We start from the raw sequence: 27,001 nt of genomic DNA on the forward strand, positions 1-27,001 counted from the left end.
AGTGACCCCCATAGCAGCTGCCTGAAGAAGTGCTTGGGGGAATCATGCAGAAGGAGCGTGATATTTATTTGAGTTCTCTCCTCATGGAGGCTGTGCTCCACTTGGTGCAGGACAGCAGTCTCAGCAGGACTCTAGGCCCAGCACCTTGCCTCAGTTTGTGGACTTGTACTGCACCCATCACCGGGCTCAGTCTGGCACCGTTACCCCTCACCAGTGCCCAAGAAGCAGTCAAAAAAGTTGGATGGACTGGTTAGGTTAGTTGTCGTGCTGTTGCTTGGCCAGTGTAGAGATCACTGAATGCATAATATTCCTCTGTGATGTTCTGTCCTGAGCACAATTGGCATGTTATGAGGGAGTGCCTGTGAGGGACAGGTGTCTGTTTATGTCATCCAGCCATCATGTCTTAGGTCTTCTGGCGGGGGGAGCTTTTCCATCCTGCTTTCATTGGATCAAAGTCAAAGATTATTTTCACAGGGAAGTTAGTAGGCATTTAGAGCAGATGAACATACCACCACAGAGAGCACTTGGCAACCATTTGAGTGTGTGTGACCTATTTAGTTAGAAAATGGAATTTTTCATTCAAATTGAGTTTGTACCATTTGATGTTTTTAATCATTTGGAGGTGCATGGCTAGTTAGGCAGAATGGGTTCTGCAGCACTCCCAGTCAGATTTTGGTATGAAGGAAGGACGTATACGTGACTAAAAAACGTGTATTTCTGATTACAATCAACATTGCTTAATTTTAAGGGAAAGTCATCTTGATCTCTTAATCAATATTTACGTCAAACAGTTGATGAAATTCAAATAGTTAATTACAGTAAGTGACATGCATTCTCTATCCTTTACTTTTAATAGTGAACAAGAAAAAGGACTGATAGGAATAAAATTTCATTTTTTTCATTTACAGTTGATGCAGCCTCATGGCAGATAAAAAAAAAAAGGTCTGGGGCACAATTTCGTGACCGTGTATTGTGTATAATGTATGTGATTTTTTGGGGGCGGGGGCGCAAGACGGAAGTTTCGCCTAGGGCGCAAAATATCCTTGCACCGGCCCTGATGTGAGAAGATCCTGGGCCCAGGTCCATCTAACGCCCAAATTTAGGCTTTGCTGTGACCAGACTCCTGCTCAGCTGTCCCGCCCCCCCTCGTAAGCACTGAAACATTCAGGGTCAAGCACCCCCCGGGGACTCAGGAATTCAGTGCCTCTGCTCTCCTCACTTTGATGCAAGGGAAGACTGGGATAATGTGGCCCCCCCCAGGTGTGAGGGCTCCCTGCTGTTTGGTGTCTGTTTCAGTTGGGCCCCCCCCAGACATAAAAGGATATTTGAAAGGCTAAGTCTCTCCTAGAAAGCACCAACCTGCAGGGCTCTTTTGTGATTTCTTATTTTTTATAGCCTGTCTTCTACTGTCACCTAAAGGGGTGATGACCTCTGTCATGTTCCTGTACCATACATGAATGGGCTGCAGAACTTTCTCATACGCACCCGCTGCATTCATCATCAGCAAGGCTACAATTGTGTCACGGAGGTCACGGTGTCCCTAGCCTCTGTTTGTTAGAGAGTGGAGATGGATGGCAGGAGAGAGATCACTTGATCATTACCTGTTAGGTTCACTCCCTCTGGGGCACCTGGCACTGGCCACTGGCGGTAGACAGGATACTGGGCTGGATGGACCTTTGGTCTGACCTGGTATGGCCATTCTTATGTTCTTGTTCTTAATCCGTGACTTCCAGAGACCTCTGTGACATTTTCTGCCACAGGGCTGGGGCTCCCAGCCAGCTCCCGCACAGCGCCCAGCCCGACCCTGATGGAGGAACTCTGCAGCTCCCAGCTGCAGCAGGTGGCAGGGGACTCCCCTGCAACTGCCCAGCTACAGCAGGCAGTGGGTCCCTGCAGCTTTGAGATGCTACATTGGGTGAGGGGACCCTGTAGCAGCCGAGCTGCGACAGATGGCAGGGAACTTCCCAGAGCTGCTCAGCCACTGCACGGGGAGTTGGGGGCCAGCGCTCCCACTCACTGCAGCAGTGGGGGACCCTGGGGCCCTGGCAGCGCTGAACCCACCTCCCCATTTTGTCAGGGATATTTTTAGTGAAAGTCTGGGACAGGTGGGAGGAACTTCTGTGAATTTTTGTTTATTGCCTGTAACCTGTCCATGTTTTTACTAAAATTATCCATGACAAAAATCTTACCCCTAATCATCAGCTCCTTTAATGCTCTGACAGGTATAGCTGAGATTAGCTTAACTAAGGTACGTATCAAGTATCAGGGGGTAGCCGTGTTAGTCTGTAGCCACAAAAACAACAAGGAGTCCGGTGGCACCTTAAAGACTAACAGATTTATTTGGGCATAAGCTTTCGTGGGTAAAAAACACACTTCTTCAGATATGTATGTTACACACAGTGCCACCTACTGGCTGAACAGTACAATAAATTTAGCACTGCATTACGTCACCTATAAATCCTACGTTCCTACCACTTACAATATTTACACTATCACTATCTTTGAAATTCAATATGTAACAGTCTGTTGACTGTCTCTGAATCATACTGGTTTCTAATTACATGACCTGAACATGTAACAACTTGTTCATTTGGCTGTCTGTTAATTGCAACGACTGGCTGTAGCTGGTTTGGAATCCCTGAGTCATCTTCTTGTTCTGCACCTACTCTCTGTAGAGTTTGCTCTCTTGATTATTCTTTCTGAGGAAAACACTGTAAATGTCAATGGTTTCTGTTGAACTCTCCACTGTCAGCCTGTTACATATGATTTGGGTGCTGAATTCTTAGTCTTTAGGAGTTTATCCATTCTTTTTTACCATCCAATTTGACATGAACATGGTTTCCAAGTTCTAGACCTGGCAGTCGTCTGAGTCATGTCTGTTGTAAAAATGTTCATAAAATCTTTTTCCCTTTGTATCTGATTTAGCTACTCTCTTCATGTCTGGCCACCTTGGAGATAGATTTTTTTTCCAAAGTTGGAACAGTAGTTTTGCGTTGTCTCCCCAACAGGAGTTGTGCTGGACTGTATCTAGTCACTGCTACTGGTGTTGATCTGTAGCTCAGAAGAGCAAGGAATGGATCTTGCTGCTGTAGGGTTTTTTTGGCTGTCTGTACAGCTCTTTCAGCCTCTCTATCACTAGCGGATAATGGTGGCTCCTAGTGTCCCTCCCTGTAAGCAGAGTCAGGATGAGCTCTACCCTGACATCTGGTGGTGAATAATGGGAAGTGTGGAAAGAATTTCAGAAAGTGTGGAATCTCTGGTATTTGCATGGGCACGCCCAGCATAGCCAAGGCAGCCTGGGATGGTTATTTTGACAGCTCTGGGATCCCCAATTTCTTTGTTATTGGGGCAGGATAAATAAAGTGTTGCCGCCTGATTATGTGAATGAGGAACTACAAGACTGCTTTATGACAGGGATGTCTCAATATAAATTAAGTGACACTTGCTAGACAAGGGACATGGGTTCCAAAACCCAATGCAGGGAGAGAGGTTGGAGACTGGTATGTGTACCTGATTGTATAGGCCCCTTTTGAGGGCCTGCAACACCAATTGCACATTCTCCTCTCTCCACTGTTGAAGAGCAGAGCTAATTTTGATTCCATTAGGAGTCCATCAAAAGGCTGCTGAACTGAATTCATGTTGAACCAATGGTGCACCAGCCCCAGGGCTCCCCTACTATGAGCTGAACTTGTTAAGAGTTGAAATCACTAAAGAGCTGGAATTACTGAGCTGAGATCACGGAGTGCTGGCTAACTAGCGGGGGAGCCTGAAGACCTATCACTAAGCGGCTGGCTGAGTGGAGCAGTTTGCAGCATGTTGGAGCAGCCCATAGAACAGTGAGCGGAGCGGAGCAGTTTGCGGGGACGGCTGGAGTGGCTCACAGGTCTGCTGGAGGAGCGGCACAGCTGCTGAGGTGGAGCTGGTCATGGTGAAGGCTGCAGCAGAACTCCACGGAGAGGCGGAGCAGTTGGCCTTGGCCCACATAAGGTGCCCCTTAGCACCCTTGGTTGGCCCCCCCCATTTCCATCCAGGCTGGGAGGGGGGTAAAACTCTGTAGATAAGCTTTTGAACTCTGGGGTGGCACTGACCAGAGACTTTTGGGTTGTTGGACTTTGGGGTGATTGGACTTAAGACCCTAAGGGGGAAAGGACATTGCCAAACATACTTGGAGGTGAGTTTTTTGCTTATGGTTTGTGTTATAAACCTGTTTGTGGTGTTTCTCCAATGTGATGCTGCATTGTTTCCCTCCTTTATTAAAAGGATTTTGCTACACTCAGGGCTTGTCTACATCAGAAAGTTGCAGCGCTGGTGAGGGAGTTACAGCGCTGCAACTTTGAAGGTGTACACATCTGCAGGGCATCACCAGCGCTGCAACTCCCTGTTTGCAGCGCTGGCCGTACTCCCGTTTTGTCTCGGGTGTAGAGGATCCAGCGCTGGTGATCCAGCGCTGGTAATCCAATGTAGACACTTACCAGCGCTTTTCTTGACCTCCGTGGAAGGAGGAAGCCTCTGGTAATCAAGCTGGTCTCCTTTCCTGGTTTGCTCTCTCGTTCCCCGAACCGCCGAACAAGCAGGTCTCCTTCCCTGCGGTTTGCAGGGTGGCTCCGGGAACGCGAGAGCAAACCGCGGCGAAGCTGGTGTCCTTTCCCGGTTTGCTCTCTCGTTCCCCGAACCGCCGAGCAAGCGGTTCTCCTTCCCTGCGGTTTGCAGGGTGGCTCCGGGAACGGGAGAGCAAACCGCGGCGAAGCTGGTCTCCTTCCCCGGCTTGCTCTCTCGTTCCCGGAACCCCGAGCAAGCAGGTCCCCTTCCCTGCGGTTTGCAGGGTGGCTCCGGGAACGCGAGAGCAAACCGCGGCGAAGCTGGTCTCCTTTCCCGGTTTGCTCTCTCGTTCCCCGAACCGCCGAACAAGCAGGTCTCCTTCCCTGCGGTTTGCAGGGTGGCTCCGGGAACGCGAGAGCAAACCGCGGCGAAGCTGGTCTCCTTTCCCGGTTTGCTCTCTCGTTCCCCGAACCGCCGAGCAAGCGGTTCTCCTTCCCTGCGGTTTGCAGGGTGGCTCCGGGAAAGCGAGAGCAAACCGCGGCGAAGCTGGTGTCCTTTCCCGGTTTGCTCTCGCGTTCCCGGAACCCCCCTTGAAGCCGCCCAACAGCGCTGCAGTGTGGCCACATCTAACACCACTTGCAGCGCTGGTTGCTGTAAGTGTGGCCACTCTGCAGCGCTGGCCCTATACAGCTGTACTAATACAGCTGTAACAACCAGCGCTGCAAAATTTTAGATGTAGACATGGCCTACTCCGTGCTTGCGAGAGGGGAAGTATTACCTCCTAGAGGCGCCCAGGGGGGTGGTATGTAAGTGTCCCAGGTCACTGGGTGGGGGCTTGAGCCGGTTATGCATTATGTTATTGAAATGAAACCCCTGGATACTGAACCTGGCCCTTGTTGCTGCCAACTAAGAGGGGCAGAAGGGTTACATCCCTACGCCTCTGACTGTCAGATGCTGGGACTGGACAACAGGGAATGGATCACTTGATAATTGCCCTGTTCTGTTCATTCCCCCTGAACCATCTGGTACTAGTGCCTGTTGGAAGACAGGATATTGGACTTGGACCACCTAATATGGCCTGGTCTGACCTAATATGACCATTCTTATGTAATATGATCAAATCATATTTTGTTCAGAATGACTTAAATTCTCCTGCAGTGAATTGTGGTCTGTTGTCCCTCACTAATTATTCTGGAATAGAGAAGTGAGCAAAAGGGCATTCCAATTTACTCATAACATTGTGACATGTTATGTCTTTCAAGTATATTATTTCTGTGTGCCTGGAAAAATAGCTCACGATGACCAGGTAATGATGTCTTCTGAATCTGCATAAATCTGCAGCTAGTCTCTTCCAAGGTCGCTCTGGTAGGGGTGTTGGTAAACTGAATGGTTCAGCACTGTTCATCTTGAACACTGCATGCAGTTCTGGTTGGCCCATCTCAGAAAAGATGTATTAGAATTGGAAAAGGTAAAGGCAAAGAAAATGATTAGGGATATAGAACAGCTTCCTTATGAGGAGAGATTAAAAAGACCAGGTGTTGAGTTTAGAAAAGTGATGACTAAGGAGGGATATGAGAGAGGAGGGGGTGCTGTAGTTTTATGCAGAAGAATGCACTCACTGCAGGGGCAGCAGAAGCTTCCTAAAAGTGTGGGGGGGGCCTGCCCCCTGAGGCCCTGCCCCCACACCACCCCTTCCTTCGAGGCCTTGCCCCCGCATCACTGTTCTCCCCGAGGCCCCACCCCTACACTGTCCCTTCTCCCCGAGGCCCCACCCTCATGCTGCCCCTTCCCTGAGGCTCTGCTCCTGGACCATCTCTTCCCCATGAAACCCTACCCCCCCACTTGCTCTTCTTGGCCTCTCACCCGCTCACGGCTGACCTCCCCATTCTGGTGCCCCTAGCTCACTGGAGTGCTTGTTTGTACCCATAAATTGTTATTTAGAAAGACACGGATTTTCTTGAGGTTCAGTTCAGCTTCCTCCTTGCTAGAAGGCAGTTGTCTGTAGTTTTCCTGTTCCTGGTTAACACAAAGTAAAGGAGTTCATGGCTGCCACTGTCTAGGAGTGATTACACGTGTTCCGCACCACACAAATACAACTGCTGTGGAGAAGGGGACTAGGGAAGTGTTATTTACCCATTCACACAACACAAAAGCAAGTCCCCAGCTGACAGGCCTAGGCAGCCCAGCCTGGCTTCGTGCGGCAGGATCCCTGCTGGCGTGTTCCGAACTCAGGCCCTTCCCGGAGCTCCGCTCCATCCACGGCTCTTCGCCAAGGGCTGGGGGTCCCTGACCCGTGACTGCCCGACGCTGGCAGCGGCGCAGAGGAAGGGGAGGCTGTGGGCAGCCGGGCCATGGGTCAGCCCCGCGTGCTCCGGGGGGGGGGGCAAGGCCACCCCCCGGCCCTGGGCTGCAGGGCCGCTCCCGGGCTGACGGGGGGCGCAGGAACCTCTGCAAGGCAAAGACCCGAAATCGGGACATCTGCCCCCGCCCCCCCCGCCGGCCCCGTGAGCGCTGCGGCTGCGCGGACACAACCCGCCGCGCTGCCACCCGGGCGGCGCCTCCGGGCCGCTCGCAGCTCGACTCTATGGTCACCCAGCGAGGTAGAGAGCCCACTGGCAGCCCCGCCCCCCACGCTGTCTCCCTCTCCTCAGCACAGGAGGACCGGAAGGAGCGGTCGCTATCCCAGAGTTCCGCGCGGCCTCACTCCTTCTCCTTCCGGTGTGGCGCCGCTCGGCTCCGGGCAGGTGAAGTTGGTGCTGGGCGGCCGGGAGAATCCGCGTCCATCCTGTGCGGGGAGGCGCTGCGGGGTCCCTGGGTGGGAGGGTCGAGGGGTGGGGAGCTGGGGGTGCTGGCTGGGGCCGCGGAAAGGGGGGCGGCTCGGGGAGGGCTGGCGGGGAGGGGAGCTGGAGGGGGCTCGGGGGGGAGCTGGAGGGGGCGGCTCGGGGGAGGGGGGGCTCGGAGGGGGAAGTTGGAGGCAGGGCGGCGCTGGGGAAGTTGGGCCGGGGATCCGGAGATTGGCTGGGGGCGGGGAGCTGTGCCGGGTACGGCCAGGGCTGACTCTATGCCCCTCTCCCCGCAGACATGGCGATCCGCTACCCCATGGCCGTGGGGCTCAGTAAGGGCCACAAGGTGACGAAGAACGTGTCGAAGCCCCGGCAGTGCCGCCGCAGAGGGGTGAGTGAGTGGCGGGCGGGCGGCTTGGAGCCTGTGGCCTGACCTAGCACTACTGCGGCCGCGGACTGTCTGAGCTGCCTGGGATGCTGTGCCCACAGCTAGCCACATGCCTGACTGCTAGAGCTGAGCTGGGCAGTACTGAACCCTTTGGAGGTAGCTGGGCCAGGCTTCCAGGGGAGCAGTGGCTGGCTGGGACCATGGCCCGTGCGTGGGAAGTACAGGCTGGCCTTAGACTTTCTGCAGGCTGATGTTTGGTGGGGAGCTATGCCAGGGCCAGGAAACCCTAGACAGTGGCTTGAAGCTGTTGAGACAGGCAGGAACTTACTATTTGCTTTGAGCAGTTGCTGCACAGACCCATGCAGGTTTAATACATGAAAGGCCTGACTCAGTTGGCAATGCAGAGCTCTACTGGCTAAGTCCTGGTAAGTTCTGCTGATTACTGTCCTCGTAGCAGAGCCCCTACTGGTGCACGGCTTTAGAATGGGAGGGTTTCTGTGAATTCTGAAATGTATGGCGTGAAATGAGCATTTTAACAAGTCAGTGCACATTCTTTGCCATTCCATCGTGGGTTATTTGTCTGGTGTCTTTAAGGTATGCTAAGCACATGACAAAACAAATCGAGGCAAGATATCTGCCCTGCTCTTTTCCATAAAACAGTAGATGGGAGGAGAGCATAGTGAGATAGGATGTAATATAGAATCGTAGGACTGGAACGGTCTATAAAATCATGACTGGTGTGGAGAAAGTAAATAAGGAAGTGTTATTCCAGAAAGAACTAGATAAGTTCATGGAGGATAGGTCCATCAATGGCTATTAGCCAGGATGGGCAGGGATAGTGTCCCCAGCCTCTGTCTGCCAGAAGCTGGGTGGGCGACAGGATGGATCACTTGATGATTACCTGTTCTGTTCATTCCCTCTGAAGGATCTGGCACTGGCCACTGTCAGAAGACAGGATATTGGGCTAGATGTACCATTGGTCTGACTCAGTGTGGCCCTTTTTATGTTCTCGTGGGGCCTTAGCAGCCACCTCTGTCCTGCTTTTCTTAGCCAGGGGAAGGGGACATACACAATTTACACTTAAATCCAGAGTTTGTTAATCTGGGTTAACCTGTGATTTATTTTTTTTATTCTTGTCGCACGTACAATGCATGAGGCACTGTCCATGCAGGACTGCCTAGTTACACAGACCTTTGCTTACGTACATGACATCCTTCTCAAACCTTATGTTTTACTCTTGATTTGTTCCTACATCTGGCTCTGTTCTAGTTTGCCAGATGTATCTGAAATGTCATCTTGTTGCAGCTGTAACAAATGGGAAATGAACAATTTTCCAAGGAGATCCTGTTTTCCTTTAGAAGCTGGAGTATCCTAGCTTGAATGTGCAGTATCTGTGGAGGGAGGACTAGCCAGCTGGCTCTGTGTGCGGCAGATGACTGACATTCAAGTGGCAGTTTCTTGGGTTGGTAAAGTTCAGGTATTTACCATGTCAGGCAAGAATACACAGTGTAGAGCCCAGGGGCTTACAAGTGACATGGAAATTACAGAGTAAAACCTGGGCAGTCTCCTGGGGTCAGTTAAGTCCTTCTTTCCAAACTGAGTGCAAGTCTTGCTGGGTGTGTAAAGGATGCTTCAGGTGTGTCACCAATACCAGAATCACTGCAATTCTGGCTCTTCAACAGATTCCAGTTGCATGCAACATATGGCCCAACCACTAACTTAGCAAGGCTTTAGGCAAATAACATTTTCCCTAGCCTTTTACACACTGCTCATACTGAATCATTGTTTCTCTGCAGCGCCTGACCAAACACACTAAGTTTGTGCGAGACATGATCAGAGAGGTCTGTGGCTTTGCCCCCTATGAGAAACGTGCTATGGAATTGCTGAAAGTTTCCAAGGACAAACGTGCTCTGAAGTTCATAAAGAAAAGGGTAAGTGAATTTAACATCTTTGGGTGTCTACACTTAAGAGTTTTTGCGCTGTCAGTTTCACTGGTGAAAGTAAAGCACTGATCTGTGTACTCATTCAGTTCCTCAGGTGTCTGTGTTTACACTACCAGCACTTCACCCCTGAGAGTTGCGGTGTAGTGCAGCTCCCTTGATAGGTCTTGTGGGAGGGTGGGGTGAGCGGAAGGCATTCTGGGTCCCTGCACAGTGCCTCGTGCTGCCCTGCTTCATGTCTCAGGAGCCCCATTACTTCCTTTTTTCTTTTCTGGCATTTTTTTAAAACCCTCCTGTTGTCTGGCTGCTTTCCCTGCCACATCTACAAGCAAAGGGAGCTTCAAACTTCCTGGGGCTTACGGGGGAGGGGCGGATGTTCCTTTACTGGGTGTCAGAGCAGCGGAGATGCTGGCCAGAGTGGTTGCTTTTGGAAATGGGATATTCTACGGAGGCCAAAAGGTGTTTACGCTGGTAGAAAGTGTCTTCACTTTCAAAACAGCGCAAAAACAACAGTGCTAAGAGCTGTATGCCTCTTGTGAAGGTGGTTTTCTTTTTGCAGTGAAGCTGAGTTTCATTGCAAAAAGTCATTAACAAGTGTAGACGCTCCTGTGATTTTAATGAAAAAAGGGATCTTTGGGGCTTTAAGTGGTAAGTGTAGACATAGCCTTACTTCAGAGGGAGTCCAGCTTTGCTAGTTCCTCTCCCCCCTCCCCAGGTCAGAGGATCTCACCCTATAGCAGAGTTGGCTCTGCCCGTATTCAGTGCTTTGAGCAATCAGGAGCCTGGGAGGCATGGTATAGGAGAGCAGTAACAGCCATGCCTCCCCTAAGTTTAGCTCAGTGGTGGAGAGACCGTAGAGGCTCTCCCTTGAAGCAGAGGCCCTGAAGGGTGATCCAGAACTTGCTTTGCAAAGCTGATGGGAGTGAGACTGAGCTGGATTCATCCAGCTAATCCAGTGACTTGGACCAGCAGGAAGTAAAACTCAAAATTGCTCTGAGCATGCAACAGCTACTGGCATTTGGGTGGGGAGAGGAGCCGGCTGGGGTTGTTCCATCAAACAGAAGGAGCCCCTGTTCTTCAAGCTGTGAACATGCATTTGCTTTGTCTCCCAAAACAGCCTGGCCCATCTTAGGCAGAATAAGAGAGAGAGCATTTCATGCTGATGCTGTAACAGCTCACTGTGCTGTTTTCTTTCATACACAGGTTGGTACTCACATTCGGGCCAAGCGAAAACGTGAAGAGCTCAGCAATGTTCTGGCAGCCATGAGGAAGGCTGCTGCCAAGAAGGATTAAGCTGCAAAAACTCTTGTAACTCATTAAAGTGTGTTCAGAGAATCCAGCAGTGTGGTGGTGTTACTAGCAACTTGACAACTGGAGACCACTTACTGGGGGGAATGGACAATGCCAAAATACCTTCAGGAGTAACAAGGGGTTAAACTTGGCCTGTCTCTTGCTTTGGATTAATGTTAATTTTACATTTGAGAGACAAGGTGGGTGAGGTAACATCTTTTATTAGACTAATTTTTTGGATCTAGACCTGAAGAAGAGGTGTGAAGGCTTGTCTCTCACCGAGAGAAGTCGGTCCAATAAAATATTACCTCACACACCTTTTCTCTCTGCTGGGACCAACATGGCTAGAACAACAGTGTAAACTGTTACATTTGTCTGGTTGAAGAACCAGTGTCATTATCCTAAACAGGTGAGTGGGGTGCTAGAGTGAGGAAGGGGTAGTGAGGTTGTATGTTCAATGCTTCTCAACTTTGTAGGATTTAATGCTCCTTAATTAAAGGGGCAAGCTTGTCAAACTGACTTTAGGGGGAGGGCTGAATTACTCCTAACCCCCATGGCTCCCCTTGAAATATTAAGAGTTGTACTAGCAAGAGTCAGCTGTGAGTCCCATCCATCTGCTGCAGAACTCTTGAAGAAGTAGATGGATGTGAGCCACTTAACCAGGCTTGGAAAACAGCCCCAGAGACAGGAGTGCAGTGGCCTGTCCTCCTTCAAGACAAGGAAATCCTGCTGCATCCCAGCTGCCTTTGTGGAGGGCAAGCTGGGACCTATGTTCCCCAGCCCTTTAATTAAGAATGACAGCTGTAAGTCTCAGTAGGTTTTGGGGAGGGCTCTGCCCGTAGAAAGCAGGAGCTAAGGTTGGCTGCATTAAAGAATCACTTCGGCTCTAGGGCACAGGTGGTTAGCGTAAAGGACTCATCTGCATCAAGCTAAAAAAAGGGCTGCAGCTACCACCTAGAATGAAGTGAAAAGCCAAGCCAGGATCTAGCCCTGTTACTCTTTACAGAGCTTTCTTAAGCTGCCATAACCCCTTGACTATGTACATGCCTATTTCAGTGGGGAATAAACTGCTACCATTATTCCTAGCTTCACAGGGAAACTTGGGATTCAGACTGATGTATAAGTGATTAAAAACCATCTTCAGTAGATGAGGCAGGACAGGTTAGCTCCATGGCTAGTGCAATGAAAGTCCCAGACCCACATCTTACTAGAAATATTTTAATCAGGTCATAATTCAAATCTGTTTGTAAACATAAGTGGGAAATGCCTCACACTAACCAAGGCAGTACTAAATTAAGCCATAATTCATTTCAGTGGCTGCGCAGCAGCAATATTTATGCTCCAGACCATCTTGCTTTTGGGGTAACGTAGAGCAGTCAGGGACAGACCCCTTTTCAGTACAAACGGTTCACGTCAGTCATCCTCCTGGGGTATCAAGTTCTGGAAACACTATGTCAAATATTTTGTTGTAGTGCTCAACAAAATGCACTTCTAGTCCCTCTGTAATGAAGTCAGCAAGGTCATAGTAATCCTTCTTGTTCTCTGATGGGAGAATTATACAGGTAACACCAGCTCGCTTGGCCTAGGAAGGAAAGAACACAGTTATAGGAAGTGTATTTAGCAAAGGAAAATCTGTGTAACGTCTTTGGCTAGAAGAAGTCCCCTTAATTTCGCATAGTCCTGGATTTTACAGATTAAGTCCTCTATCTTAATCTTTGTCACTATCCAAAAATTTTCCTCCACATTGAGATGCCAGGGACAATTGAAATGGACAGTATCTAAGGCTGCCGTGTTTGGTCTTAGCCAGGAAACTCTTTAGCAGACCTGAAGTAAAAAAAAAAAAATTTTTTTTTTTTTTTGCTTGGGTAGTTTAAACAAGGTCTACCTAGTCTGCAGGATTTTAAAACCTTGCTCTAAACAAGGTCAGGTTGTACAGTTTAGAAACAATGCACTGGTTGGCAAAGGCTAAGCAGGCTACACTTTGCCCACTATCAGCAGAAGTTACCAATGCTTCCTTCAGAGATGCAAACCTACAATAGGCCCCTCAATCTTCCAGAAGCCATTCAAGCTAGATAATCTTCCATTACCAGCCTCCCTCTACCTTCCTATTCCTGGGCAAAACCCAAATGCTGCCACCATGCAAGATTGGGTGGGCAAACTACGGCCCATCGGATCACCACCCCCCACGGTGCCATGGGCCCCACGTCCCTTGTGGGTGGGAGCCGAGGGCTCTGTACTGCCCTTGCCTGCAGGCACCACCCCCCCCAACTCCCATTGGCTGGGAACGGAACCGCAGCCAATGCAAGCTTCGGGGAAGGTACCCACAGGCAAGGGAAGTGCACAGAGCCTTCTGCCCCTGTTCCCCAGGGGCACGGGGCCAGGGCAGGCAGAGAGCCTGCCGCATGCTGTTGCCATGTAAGCAGCTCTGGGCCAGAGCCTGCACCCTGAACCCCTGCCACACCCCCTCCTGCACCTCAACCTCCTGGCCATAGCCCCATCACACCCCCTTTCCTGAACCCGTTCCTGCACACCACACCCCCTCCCGCACCCTGCACTCTCTCCTGCACCCCAACCCTACATTCATGGCCCTGCACACAATTTCCCCACCCAGATGTGGCCATTGGGCCAAAATGTTTGCCCACCTCTGTGCTAGATAACAGCACAGGGACAGTGTTGGTGCCAATAAAAGCTGACCTTGTGGCCACAGGCAAGATCTCCGTGCTCACACTGCCTGTTTGCAGTGTTGTTGGAGCCATGATAGTCGCAGCCTATTAGAGAGACAAGGTGGGTGAGGGAATATCATTTACTGGGCCAACTTCTTTTGAGGAAAGAGACAGCCCTGAAGAAGAGCTCAGTGTAGCTCGAAAGCTTGTCTCTTTCCCCGACAGAAGTTAGTCCCATAAAAGGTTTTCCCTCCCCCACCTTGTCTCCACTGTTAACACCCAGGAGTAAGTGGTCCAGCACTACAGTTCCACCAATCATAGCAAGCACTCTCGGGCCATCCGCATTGTCATGCACCAGCAGATGATCATACACGAGGGGAAAGTGCTTACAGCAATAGTCTTCTCCTTGATTCCACCAACAGGAAGAATCTTTCCAGTTAATGACACCTCACCAGTCATGGCCATGTTTTGCCTCACTGGACGATTCATGGCCAATGACAGTAAGGCCGTTACTATGGTACATCCTGCACTTGGTCCATCCTTTGGAGTTGCTCCCTGGAGAGAGAAAAAGCCACATTGTGACAGTCATTCAAACCAAATCAGAGCTTGTGTGAAATACTGACTACCATCATGATGCTACACAGATCTGCAGCAGAGCCCACTCCCACACCTGTCATCGCCAGCTTAGTATGGCCAGGGGAATAGAAGCCCAGTTCCAGACTTCAGCAGGTCTCCAAATTTGCTGTCTGATGTTGCAACATTTGATTTATTGAAAGGATGTTTGGCTGAAATGTCACTGCTCGAATCTTGGATGCAGCCCTGCTCAAACATCACAACTGTCGACACAACTCTAATATCAGCTTCAGTTCTCTCAGCCTGTGCTTTTCTACCTGTGGTCAATGGACCCGAGGGGACATCTTAGATTTCCAAAGGGATCCCCAACCTCCATTTGAAATTTAGAGGTCCACAAATTAAAAAAGGTTGAAAACTTCTGTGCTAAACCATAGGACACTAGGATTAAAGATACCACAGATTCTGGGTGCACTTACAGGTGAAGAGTAATCTAGAAACTCAAAGAGATGTAGGATACAAGAAAGTGTTTCAGGAGGTGCTTACATGACATGCCTAAACACCTGTTTTCCCACTCACCCTGCTCAGGAGGTGGGGATAGGCCAGGTCAGGGGCTTTACAACCTGTGTGACTACTTACCAGAGAGGGAATAAAGATGAGCCTTGAGATTGCAAGGCTAGTCCTCAAGAACATTTAGCAGAGGTACAGTGCCAGGAGAGAGAAAGTTACTGTAACTCTGGTTCTTCCAAATGTGTATTCCAAGTAGGTGTGTGTGTGTATGCCAGTGACTTTTGCCTAGCAGTACCTGTAGAGGGGCAGCACTCGCACCTCATGTCTAGTCCCTCCTTTATGGAGTTGCCCCGACCCCCACATTCCTTCACACCAGGGAAGACTCCAGTGCAGAAGGGATGGAGGGTGGATTATGGAATACACATCTGCAACATCTCTCAAAGAACCACAGTTACAGTAAGTAACCGTTGCTGCTTTGAGGAAATGCAGACACATATTCCAAGTAGGTGAATCACGAGAAGTTCCCTTGTAGAGGTGGGGCTCGGTGTCTATCAGAGTAACGATCGCAGGACCACACTTCCACAGTAGCATCCTCTCTGGAAGATGCAGTGATAGCATACTGGTCCGTAAAACATACCTATGGATGACCATGTGGCTGCCCTGTAAATGTATATGGAAATATCATTAAGGAAGGCTACTGACGTTGCCTGTGCTCTCGTCGAATGGGCCCGTATCTGCTGAGGAGACGTTTCCAATGCTATCTCATACGCAGTCCTGATACAAGATGTTATCCCTCTAGAGAGATGGTCTGTGCAGAGAACACATATCCCTTCATGTGGTCTGCATAGGATATGCACAGGTGAGGTGAAGCATGAAACAGTTCAGTCCTGTTCAGATAAAAGGCTAGACACCATCTAACATATGGAGGCACAGCTCCGCTGTCGAGGAATGTGGCTTAGGGAAGAAAACAGGCAAATATACAGCCTCGTTCAGATGAAACTAGGAGACCACTTTGGGTGCGGCCAAAGCATCACCTTACCTCTGGAGAACTGTGTGTAAGGAGGCCACACCATAAGGGCCTGGCAAGGGTGGGCTATCAAGAATGTAGTTTTCTGAGATGAGAGTCAGGAGGCTCAAATGGAGACCCCATCAGAGCTGTTAAAATCATGTCCAGGCCCCACAAGGGGACAGGCTCTCGGACAAGAGGATGCAGGTGAAGAAATCCTTTCAGAAATTTCATTACCATAGCGTTGGAGAACACTGATTTCCCTTGGATAGGGGGATGAAACGCTGATATTGCTGCCAAGTTCCAACCCTGATTTCTGAAGGTGCAGCAGATACTTTAAGATGTCCTGGATGGAAGTCCCTATCGGACAGATTCTGCATCACACCAAAAACCTCTTCCACGTCACTAAATAGGCCGTCCTTGTGAAAGACTTCCTGCTGTTAAGTAGGACCTGTTGGATAGCCTCTGAACTATGCTCTTCCTCCTCGTTCAGCCACACCAGAAGGTGAATGGAGCTGATCACCAGATGTACCTGTGGTCTGTGTGAGGTCATCAGGATGGAGAGGAAGTGGGCAAGGAGATCTGAGAACCAGCACTGTCTCAGTCATGCCGGGACAACTGGGATGAGTCTGGCTTGATCTGCCTTAAGCTTGGCGATGACCTGGGGAATGTCTGGAACAGGAATACAGCATTCTACTGTCAACTACAGTGGAAGATGTTGGAGAGGGAGTCTGGGCTGAGTCCCAGCCCAAGAGCAGAACAGGCAACACTTCCAGTTTTCCCTTGCCGCAAATAGGTCTATTGTGGGGATGCCTCGCGCTGTGAAAATAATCGGAAGGATACAAACCTTCAGGGGTGATTTGTGGTTCAGGGAGAAGATCCTTCTGAGATGGTTCTGCACCCCTGGTAAGTGGACATCTATTGGGGTGATGTCCTCTTCAATGCAGAACTGCCACAGGTTGATTGCCTCTAGGCAGAGTGACCGGGAGTGGGCTCCCCTTGTTCACATAGTACACCATGGTGGTATTGTCAATGAGTATCTGAACCACTGAATGCCTGATATGGTCCTGGAAGGCACAACATATGCTGTGGATGGCCTGGAGCTCTAACACATTGATATGGAGTGAAGCTTCCTTTACCAGACACAGGCCCTGCACCCTGAACAAGTCCAAATGTGCCGCCAAACCCAGAAAGGAAGAGTTGGTAACCTCCAACTTGACTGGCACACTTGATTGGGACTCCTTGGCACACACTGGGTGGGTGGGGACTCCCACCAACGCAAGGACTCCAGAACTGGTGGAGGAAGGCGAATCTACCTTTACAGAGAATGCGGGGCAGAGGGGTAAACTGTTCTGAGTCACATCTGAAGAAGGAGAAAGGGCAAACTGGACCACCTGGGTGCAAGTGGACATGTGATCCAACAGGCTCAGACACACGTGGACTGTCATATGGAGGGCTGAGACTGCAGACTGAGGTACGCCTGTTGAATTGCCTGCAAGTGGTCAGTCGGCAGGTTGGGGATAGGGGGTGGGGCTGGGTTGCTTCAAGGCTAGAAGAAGGGGTTCGGGAAAGATTTCTCTCACGATGCAGTCCCCATCAAGTATGGGCTGTAACTGATGATATTCTGTATGGGTTCCAGTGGGAGTGGCAAGTGGTGTGCAGTCAGTGGGGTTTTTCCTGTACTGAAGCAAGTTCTCTTAGGTATTTGAGTGTCCTTGTGTGACACTCTCCTCCGAATAACCAGACCCATGAGCCACCGTGTTCTCTCTCTGACTTAGCAAGACAGCTTTACTGGAGCCTCGACCGTGAGACAGCTCCCAGCCACACCAGTCTGTCTGCCTCACCAGCCAGCTCCTCAAGACTGCCAGCACAAATCTTGCCTTGCACTCAGTGAACCGCAGTCCCCGAGTTCCCCAGACCCATCTCTCTGCAGTGTCTAGTCCCTCTCACTGGACACTCACAGGTGTTAAGTTCACTGCCTCCAAAGAGACAGTGCACACCTTGTCCCTGGGTTAAATCTGGCAGTTTGCAAGCAGAACTCAGGGTCTGAGGATAGCACAAGTATCTTCTCTCTCAAGCATGGTCCATTACCATAGTATCTGTGCGCCTCAGGCTATCTTCACAGCCTGCCTTGGAGGTAGAAAGTGCTCTTATCCCCACTGTGCAGACTGGGAGCGAGACACAGGGTAACACTAAGGGCACACTTACACAGCCTGTGGCCTGGGTCACCAGTCTCTGCCCAGGACGGCTTGTGCAAACACACTAAAACCAGCTGAGTAGAAGGCACTCTGAGGTTCTAGGTCAGGCTGGAGCTGGGGCTCTGCAGCCGATCCCCTTGTCTGCACTCTGGTCTGTGCTGCAACGTCTACACAGACAGTTCCAGGCCAGCTAGCATGAGTCCCGCAAGACTGAGTCCGTCACCCAGGCAGGGAGGCTCACTGCTACGGGAAGTGTACACATACCTGGTGTGAGGTAGAGGCCTGTGAAGATGGAAGTTTTACCAATGTGACCTTTCCCAGCTCACTTTCCCAGGGACTCTGATGGAGCAGGGAACTGAACCCAGGTCTTCTAGTTTTCAGGCTACCGCTTATTCAAAGGGCAAGTCATTTCACCTCTGTGCCTGGCTTTCCCCCATCTACCCAACGGGGCAATACTGCCCCCAAAAGTGATCCGGGCTAAAGAGCAGTGTGAATAGTATCACCTCACCATGTGCTTGCTGAGGAAAGGAGCTGACAGCAAAGCTCATGTGAATATCTTCAGGAGTTGCCAGGGAAAATGCCATCTTTTAATTTACTCAGGTATTGCTGCTGAAAGCAGGTTTTCTACACAGTGCATGCAACTGGGCTAAAAGAGGCTCTACCTCTACATGCCAGCTCTAGCTGTCTAGGTCCTTATACAGCCCCCATGGACCCAGGGTCTCCTTACCTCTGGCACGTGCAAATGGATGTGGGAGGTCACCAGAAAGTCAATGGTGGGTTCCTTCTGCATCAGGAAAGCTCGTGCAAATGTGTAAGCTATTTTGGCACTCTCTTTCATCACATCTCCCAGTTGTCCTGTTATTTCAAGGGACCCATCCTTGTTTTCCTTGTCTTTGGGTCGCCGCAGGGATGTTTCAATAAATAGAGTGGAACCTCCTATGAAAAATGAATACAGGAATCTTTAGAAGATCCAACAAGAACCAGACTAGAAGCAGCTTGTGCCAATCACTCCATATTAATTTTGGTGAATATTTTCCCCTGCACATAACCAAGCGCTCTGGGTTATCAGGAGCCCCCTCTGACAGAACACTGGTGTACAGCAGCAGTCTTTAGATGAGGCAAGAGGGCCACCCCATGCTTCTTGCACTCAAATAAGGAAGCAAGGTCTCTGGTGAGACACAGTCCATACGCCATAGTGCACAATGTTTGTGTACCTAGGTAGCACATCGTGCTGCTGGAAGATAACGGGTTCATGCATGCATGCTACAAAAATCTTTACATTCAGAATTAGTCCCTCCCACAATATGAAGCCTTGGAGAAGCAGCACACTGGCTTGAAGCCAAGAGGGGTCGGATATGAGGGAAGAAATGAGTATCAGCTTTCAGCAGAGAACAAGTCAGGAGCTAAAGTAGCCATAGGAGGAAGTTTCTGTAATGCTAATAAGGCTTCCCCACTGGACCAAGGGGGGACATATTACTTCCTCTCCTGCACAGCTGCTTTCAGAAAAAAGGCATGGAAACTTCAGAAGAGCAGTAATTCAGCTCCCCAGCTGCTGCTCACCATTCAGCACCAGTAACTCTGCCTGACTGGCAAAAAGGAAGTGAGTTTCTCCTGGAAGCATGACCACCCATGACAAATGCCCACCTTGCTAATCCCCCATTGACTCTGCTGCAGCTGCATCTTACCCATAGCTGTCCAGGCCAGGCCCATCACCACTCCAGGAGGAGTGAGGTCATACATCCGATCCACAGTGAAGATGGGCTTGCCAACAAAGTCCTGCAAGTTTTCAGGGGTTACCTCAACCGTTTCCGCTTCTCCACTGACAATCTTATAGGCAGATTTCCTTAATACCTGTTGTCATAAACAGATAAGTAAGAGTTAATAGAACAGAAGTACTTCATATCTCTTTTGCCTGTAAAGGGTTACCAAGATTAGTGAGTCGGGCTGTCACCTGACCAGAGGACCAATCAGGGGACAGGATACTTTCAAATCTTGAGGGAGGGAAGTTTGTGTGTGTGCTGTTAATGTTTGGTGGTTGTTCACTCTGGGGGCTCAGAGGGACCAGATGTGCAACCAGGTTTCTCTCCAATCTCTCTGATACAGGCTCTTATAAGTTCAAAAATAGTAAGTACTAGGTGATAAGGTGAGTTAGGCTTATGTTTGTTTTCTTTATTTGCAAATGTGTATTTGGCTGGAAGGATTTTAATTTGTACTTGTATACTTAGGCTGGGAGGGTATTCCCAGTGTCTATAGCTGAAAGACCCTGTAACATATTCCATCTTAAATTTACAAAGATAGTTTTTACTGTTTTTCTTCCTTTAATTAAAAGCTTTTCTTGTTTAAGAACCTGATTGTTTTTTTATTCTGGTGAGACCCCAGGGGACTGGGTCTGGATCCACCAGGGAATTGGTGGGGAGAAAGGAGGGAAGGGGGAGAGAAAGGTTAATTTTCTCTCTGTGTTAGGATTACTTTCTCTCTCAGGGAGAGGCTGGGAGGGGGGAAGGTGGATTTTCCTCTCTGTCTTAAGATTCAAGGAGTTTGAATCACAGTGATCTTCCAGGGTAACCCAGGGACGGGAAGCCTGGGAGAGGCAACGGTGAGGGAAAGGGTTTACTTTCCTTGTGTTAAGATCCAGAGGGTCTGGGTCTTGGGGGTCCCCGGGCAAGGTTTGGGGGAACCAAAGAGGGTACCAGGCACTGGAATTCCTGGTTGGTGGCAGCGCTACAAGTTCTAAGCTGGTAATTGAGCTTAGAGGAATTCATGCTGGTACCCCATCTGTTGGACGCTAAGGTTCAGAGTGGGGAATTATACCATGACACCTGTGCAAGAGAGTGATTAGTTACTGCAGAAAGCTGCCAAGGCAGAAAGCACACAGAGGACAACTTGACATTCACAGCACCCTCACCTTCTCCACCTGCTTCTGCAGGTTCCTCACTCCACTCTCCCTGCAGTACTGCTTGATGAGAACAGTCAGCACATCTGATGAGATCTTGGTCTTGTTTTCATCCAAACCACTCAGGACACGTGCTTGAGGGACCAAGTACCTCTGAAAGAAATCAACCACCACGTGTTCCTGTTAGTCCCCACAACTGAATGCTTGGTCATCCCATTTCACCCAACTTCATTCTGCTCAATGAATACTTTCTAGACATGCCTAAGACTTGTCTTGATTGGAAATCCAGTATTCTCCAGTTGGGAGTACAGGTCTGTTTTGGACCTGTTCTACATGGCAGTGTTCCCTTGAACACTGTACCCGAGGTGACTGGTTGTGCAGAGCAGACGCTCAGGTTTTTTGTCATTTGATGCAGTCTGTGCAGAGCAGCACCTAATGGTTCATTAATGAGATAGCTTCTCACCTCTGCAATTGCAAGTTTCTCTTGTGCGACATATCCTGACACATTGATCATTTCCATTCTGTCCCGCAGCGGCTCTGGGATGGTGTCTGTCACATTGGCAGTACAAATAAAGAGCACCTGGATATGACAAGATAAGCCTGGTTAGGTGTTTCTCATGGGCACGCTGCTTCACTTCACTCTATCCTTGAGTTCTAGCCCCCTACTGTTGGGAAGCCAGATTCCAGAGCAAGCTGTTCTCTGCCCCCAAGTCAATTAATCACACAGCATGCAGTGGGAAGTCAGAATGCTCTGACGAGAGCATGGGCAGGTGGCATTTGCCACTGTAACGAGAGAACAGGGACTCCGGCAGCAGCATGTGGAAGAAACCGAGATGAACATCCACTCTGAAAGTCTCCCTTGCAGCAGTTCGGAAAGCAATTATACAGGCAGGGCACTGGCATCCTGTCCCTGACAGCAAGCCCCGCTTTGGCCAGTTAGAAGTGGAAGAGGAGGCCCCGTGCTCACTAGCTGGCAGATGATGCTGTGACAGCAGTGTACAGCTGGCTCCCAGTCCAAGGCTCAGGCACCCACAGGACTGGGAGGTACCTAGTTAGATGGAACATTTTCAGTACAGTGTGTACAGGTTTGAACCCACAATCAACTCCAGTCAAAAAGACTTATGTGGAACCCCTGTGTCTCAATTACATCTCCCTTGGCCCAGAGAGTGTATTCTATCCTACCACCTTGTTCACTGAATCCTCAGCAGTTTTAATGGCTGGGGCATCTCAATATATGTGTAAACTTCCATTTTAAACATTCAATTGAATGATACCTTTGATAAATCTACAGGAACATCAAGGTAATGATCCAAGAAGTTAGAGTTCTGTTCTGGGTCCAGCAGCTCTAGAAGGGCTGAGGATGGGTCACCTTGAAAGCCTCGCCCAATTTTATCCACCTACAAGTGACAGAAGAACTTAAGAAAATGTAGTAGCATGAAAAGCTTCATACCATGATTCATTTTTACTGCAAAGATTTGAGTGCATTTGTTCATGACAAGCAGCTGTTCCAAACCCTTGCTCCACCAGACTGTGCTTCTTCACAAAGACCACCTTACTCAGGTGCACCCAGGTGGCAGCACCCTGTCCCCATGGCCTCTAGGAACTAGCATGCTTGGCAAGAAATGGGATGGTTGTTAGTACTCACAGGAAAAAAGTTGTACAGAAGTGACCCACGGGGACTTCTAAAATGTCAGGGGGAACAAAAGTGTGGTAGCAGCACATCAAGAGTGGCCACTTACAGTAGTCCCAATTCTTTCTTTGAAAGTGGTGTCTGCTCTGATGGACTAATGCAACATCACACTGCCAAATGCAAGACTTGTCATCAACTCCATTTGAAACTGCGTTAGGGTCTGTGATGGGTTTATCTTGACTTTATTATACTGCAACTTTATACACGGTTTGCCTTCTTGAAATATTTTCTCATGCTAGTGGAAAGTGTTCGCTTGACAACCAGGAGACCTATAACTGCCTGTGAATCAGGATCAGCACAGATGCTGACAAGGTAGGCTTCTTACCCCTCATGCCACTGCTTTAAATCCAACCTAGAAGAATTTCCTCCCCACCCCATAGGGCCAGAAGAAAAATTGGGGTTTTGTGCCCATTCACCCCCTTCACCACCTATGCTGAGTCTGCCATTGAGAGTGTGTGTATGTGGGTGCTGGCTGATTACACTGGGTGTTCAAGGGCTCAGAGAGCAGTAGCAAGCCAGACTTTGATCTGAGAGGCCTTAACACAGCAATCTTAATTGACATGTGTATGATAGGAGACTAAACATTTGGGTTAACTGTTTCAGTGCCTTAGGAGCCCAAACCCCACTGAAAGTCAATGGGACTTTGGAGATTTGGAAAAAAGTTACCCTGTAGCCTGGGGAAGAGCTAGGAGAAAGATCAGATACATCACCTCATCTATCAGGATCAGGGGGTTTTCTGTCTTGGTCTTTTTTAGGCACTGGATTATTTTCCCTGGCATTGCTCCAACATACGTCCTCCTGTTTTATGAGAGACCATATTCAGGGAAGAGAGATAGGGTCATGCACATATCAGACAACATATCATACAGTTGAGGGAATAATGTGCTTAAGAGGTAGCGCTTCATTTTTTTACCCCGTCAAGAATATTCTCAATGACTGCTCAATAGCATCCCCATCAAAAACCCATCTTGCCTAGTTCCAAAAGTGGTCACGGCTAGATACATGTTTGGAGAAATTGCCTGGACTGCAGTTTTACTTCTTCAGTTTGTTTTGTATTTTGGGACAACTGGTTTTCATTCCATTGTATTTTGTGGAGAATCTCAAGGCATTTTTTATACCTGGGGCAGAGAGGGCAGAGCAGTGGATTTCTTTATACCATGAGTTGGGGGATCAACCTACACCCCACACAGTGAGCTGGCCCTTTATGAGTGTTTGGGCTCAGTCTCACATGGCTCTAGTTTGCCTCCCAGAGAGCATGTGACCGAGAGACAGACTTGCTGGGCCTGTTCTCACTATGAACACTACTGTCTTGGGATGCTCTCCAGGGACCATGCTCTGGGGAAGGCAGGATCAGTGGAGGCTTCCTGGCTGCATGTATACACAGACAGGGAAGAAGAACACCATAAAAAGTGGCCCTGGGAAGCAGTGGACCAGAATGGTTTTGAGTTTGAGGATGGTGGCCCATGGTTGAGGTTAAGATTCTGTCACAGTTATTTTTAGTAAAAGTCAGGGACAGGTTGCAGGCAGTAAACACAAATTCACAGAAGCCCATGACCTGCTCCTGACTCTTACGAAAAATACCCGGGGGTGGAGGACGGGACGGGACACACTAACATCAGTGTGCTGCTAAGGGCTAACTGCCACTAGCTGCTCCAGCCTTGCTGCCACTTCTGTGGCAAGGGCTTACTGCCACTGTTCTAAACCCAGGGGGGCTGACCCAACCCCGACCACTCCTTCACCCTGGGGCCACTGCTTTGGTGGCCCTGGGGCTGACAGCAACTCCAGCCCTTCCACTGCCAAACAAGTCCCAGAAAATCCCAGAATCCATGACTTCTGTGACAGAATCATACCCTTACCCATGGTTGAGGGTCCAAAGCCAGAGGGCTCACAGTGGAGAGGGGGTTCCACTGAGAGAAGTGGGGCAGAAACCCCTGCAACAAAGGGAAGAAGAACTATTTAGAGCTAAGCAGTGCGCTCAGGTCCAGATGCAGCTAGAGTGCTCAGGAGGGGGCAAGAGATCATTTTGTTTAGCTGGGACTTTTGTTTTAATCCTCAAAGGACTGGATGTCTCAATCGGATTACAGGGCTAATTCACATTAGAATAACTGGCACTCTCAGCAAGACGGAGCTAGTATCCATGAAGAAGCAGAGGCTTCAAATGAGGGGTAACTGAGGCATCAGTGCTGGATGGAAGAAACCACTCATGCACAGCAGGATTAAGAACCTTTGAAATATGTTTACTTCTTTCTCCCTCTGTATCTTGTGGCAGGGAGTTTCACAAGTAAATTTTACTCTGCAGGAGTTGCCCTTTGTTTTGCTATTTTAAAAATGTTGCCCCCAGTTCCGTATTACAGGAGAAGGGGAACACATGCCAGGCTGGTGCACTCACTTATTGGGTTATTTGGAATCTTCTTGTTCTTGTCCTCCCCAAGCTGACTCGTCCTCATCTTAAAATCATTCCTTAGACAGGAGCCCTGAGCATACCAACACCAACACATCCGAATGGCATCACTCACCTCACCATCATTCAGTGGTGTCAGCAGTTAGGTTGGGGAGCTTTCTAGCTCCACTGCAAATAGGGCTGAGGTCTCTGAGGTTTCATTTTAGATGCATTTCTAAATAGGTTAGCATGTTTAAAAATTTAAATTCCTGGATTTGGATACACTTATGAAATGGAGATGGCTTTGTGTGGTATGTTCAAATATCACTTACTAATAAATAGTACTGAAGACACGTGCGTACGTTATTAATACTATATGGCTAGTGTCTAAGCACTGTTAGCCAATACACACGTTACGCACAGGTATTACTATATATTTTATATATTATAGGTTTTGGGGAGTTACATTATCTGAATGTTCCCACAATCCTGTTCACCCATGGCAAGTATCCCGTAACACTTTGCAAAGCTCAAGTCAGCTTTGGCATTGGAAGATAGGAAGCCTGTCAAAGCCAAGGTACATGGATGCTGCATCCTAGCACTGGTTGCACTGTATCTCTATACCCAACTGGATTGGAGTGTAGAGTCCAAAACCCAGATAAGAAAAGTACAGAACAAAACAATAAGTTAAGGAATTATTCGGAACTGGTGAGTTGGATGTTAGTGGCTGGTATAAATACTGCTAATTGAAATGTGTATCTATGAAGCAGGGTGGGGGAGGAAATATCTTACTGGTCCAACCTCTATTGGTGAGAGATACAAGGTTTCAGAAGTTGGTCCAATAAAAGATATTACCTCACCCGTAGATCCTTGAAGCACACCTTCTGTGGAAAAGTGAACACACTGCAAGAATTTGCTTCCCAAGAGAGGGTCTACGTGTCTCCATTTTGAATTGTTCTGCTTTGTCTTTACGCAATACATTTGGCTATGTTTCGTTACTTGGTCTTGAACATTTTTAAGAATGAACTGCAAAATGTAGTCAAACAATCGGCTACATCCTTTAATCAACAGCACCTTACATAGAGTAACTGGAAAAGTATTTGGGGCAAAGTTACAGAACAGCCAGAGAGGAGCAGACAGCATGTACTTTTTTAAAAGAAAAATCTTTTTTCATTGATGTTTGTTTATTTTAAAATCCTACCGAGGTCATCACTTTAATCACTTTCCAAAGACAAATCATCTGCTATATCCATAGGATCCCTCTCTTGACTATGGGCAGGGGTGGTGAGTTGTATGGGCCCGTGGTGTCTGTGCTCCAGCAATATTCAGGGCCCAGGGTCCTGGCTCCACGAATGTTCGGGGCCAGATCTCTCCCCTGGCCCCGCCGGCCACCCCTGCATGCCTCCCCCGAGCGTCCCTGCCTGTGCCCTGGGCAGTGGGCAGCTGCCCCCTGCAGCGTTCTGCTCTGCTGGCTCCCAGCATCAACTGCAGCCACAGGGTCCTAGCACTCTCCAACCATTAGTGCCAGGTCAGGCTGACCCTGACCCTGCCCTTCTGCCTTGGACAGATGGACCCTTCCCTCTTCTGGCGGTAACCTCCACCAACACAGGTCCCCCACCCACAGTCACTGTTCCTGCCCCATGCTGGGCAAGGGGCAGCTCCATCCCCCACCCCCAGTGAGGGGCAGCAGCAGGGGAGGAGGCGCACATATGATGGCAACCCTCCCGGCACCCACCACAAGGGAGGCGAAGGGGCTTCCTGGAGCTGAGAGGGGTCCTAGGAGCATGTACAGTGACAGTGGTGCGAGGTGAGTGTGCTGCTGGGGGAGAGAGGGGGGCCCCTTCCCTGGAGCTTGCTGCTGCCAGTGTGGGGAGGGCTGGAGGGAGTCCTCCTCTCTGGCCCCAGCCGGGGGCAGCCTGCACCTCAAACTCCTCATCCTTGGCCCCGCCCCATCCCAGAGCCTGCACCCCCAGCCAGTCCTCACCCCCCCGCACCCCAACCCTCTGCCCCAGCCCTGAGCCCACTCTTCCACCGTGAACCCTCATCGCCAGCCACACCCCCACAGCCTATCTCTCTGCCTGAGCCCCTCCTACACCCCACCCCAGAGCCCTCACATTTTTACGTTATTTTAAAAATAAATATTGGCTTACA

At 49.5% G+C, this 27,001-nt stretch overlaps 2 protein-coding genes across 3 annotated transcripts in view; one reads left to right on the forward strand and one right to left on the reverse strand.

The window, feature by feature from the left end:
• The first annotated feature begins 7,185 nt into the window (after window positions 1–7,185).
• RPL36 (ribosomal protein L36) lies at window positions 7,186–10,989 on the forward strand. The gene is made up of 4 exons (XM_030540734.1): window positions 7,186–7,283; window positions 7,619–7,713; window positions 9,507–9,641; window positions 10,854–10,989. The coding sequence occupies exons 2-4, from the start codon at window positions 7,621–7,623 to the stop codon at window positions 10,941–10,943; spliced, it is 318 nt and encodes a 105-aa protein (XP_030396594.1). The 5' UTR covers window positions 7,186–7,283; window positions 7,619–7,620; the 3' UTR covers window positions 10,944–10,989.
• A 1,150-nt stretch (window positions 10,990–12,139) lies between these two features.
• LONP1 (lon peptidase 1, mitochondrial) overlaps window positions 12,140–27,001 on the reverse strand; it is a 45,513-nt gene continuing 30,651 nt past the window's right edge. For both annotated transcript variants that reach the window (XM_030540733.1, XM_030540732.1), the window contains exons 11-18: window positions 23,181–23,268; window positions 22,055–22,177; window positions 21,244–21,360; window positions 20,793–20,933; window positions 19,573–19,738; window positions 18,615–18,823; window positions 13,994–14,158; window positions 12,140–12,522 (exon numbers count right to left, since the gene is read on the reverse strand). In XM_030540733.1, coding sequence (XP_030396593.1) covers window positions 12,358–12,522; window positions 13,994–14,158; window positions 18,615–18,823; window positions 19,573–19,738; window positions 20,793–20,933; window positions 21,244–21,360; window positions 22,055–22,177; window positions 23,181–23,268 — 1,174 coding nt within the window. In that variant the 3' untranslated portion in view covers window positions 12,140–12,357. The remainder of the gene's footprint in view (window positions 12,523–13,993; window positions 14,159–18,614; window positions 18,824–19,572; window positions 19,739–20,792; window positions 20,934–21,243; window positions 21,361–22,054; window positions 22,178–23,180; window positions 23,269–27,001) is intronic.

This window comes from Gopherus evgoodei, chromosome 22, assembly GCF_007399415.2.
Source record: "Gopherus evgoodei ecotype Sinaloan lineage chromosome 22, rGopEvg1_v1.p, whole genome shotgun sequence".
Taxonomy (NCBI): Eukaryota; Metazoa; Chordata; order Testudines; family Testudinidae; genus Gopherus; species Gopherus evgoodei.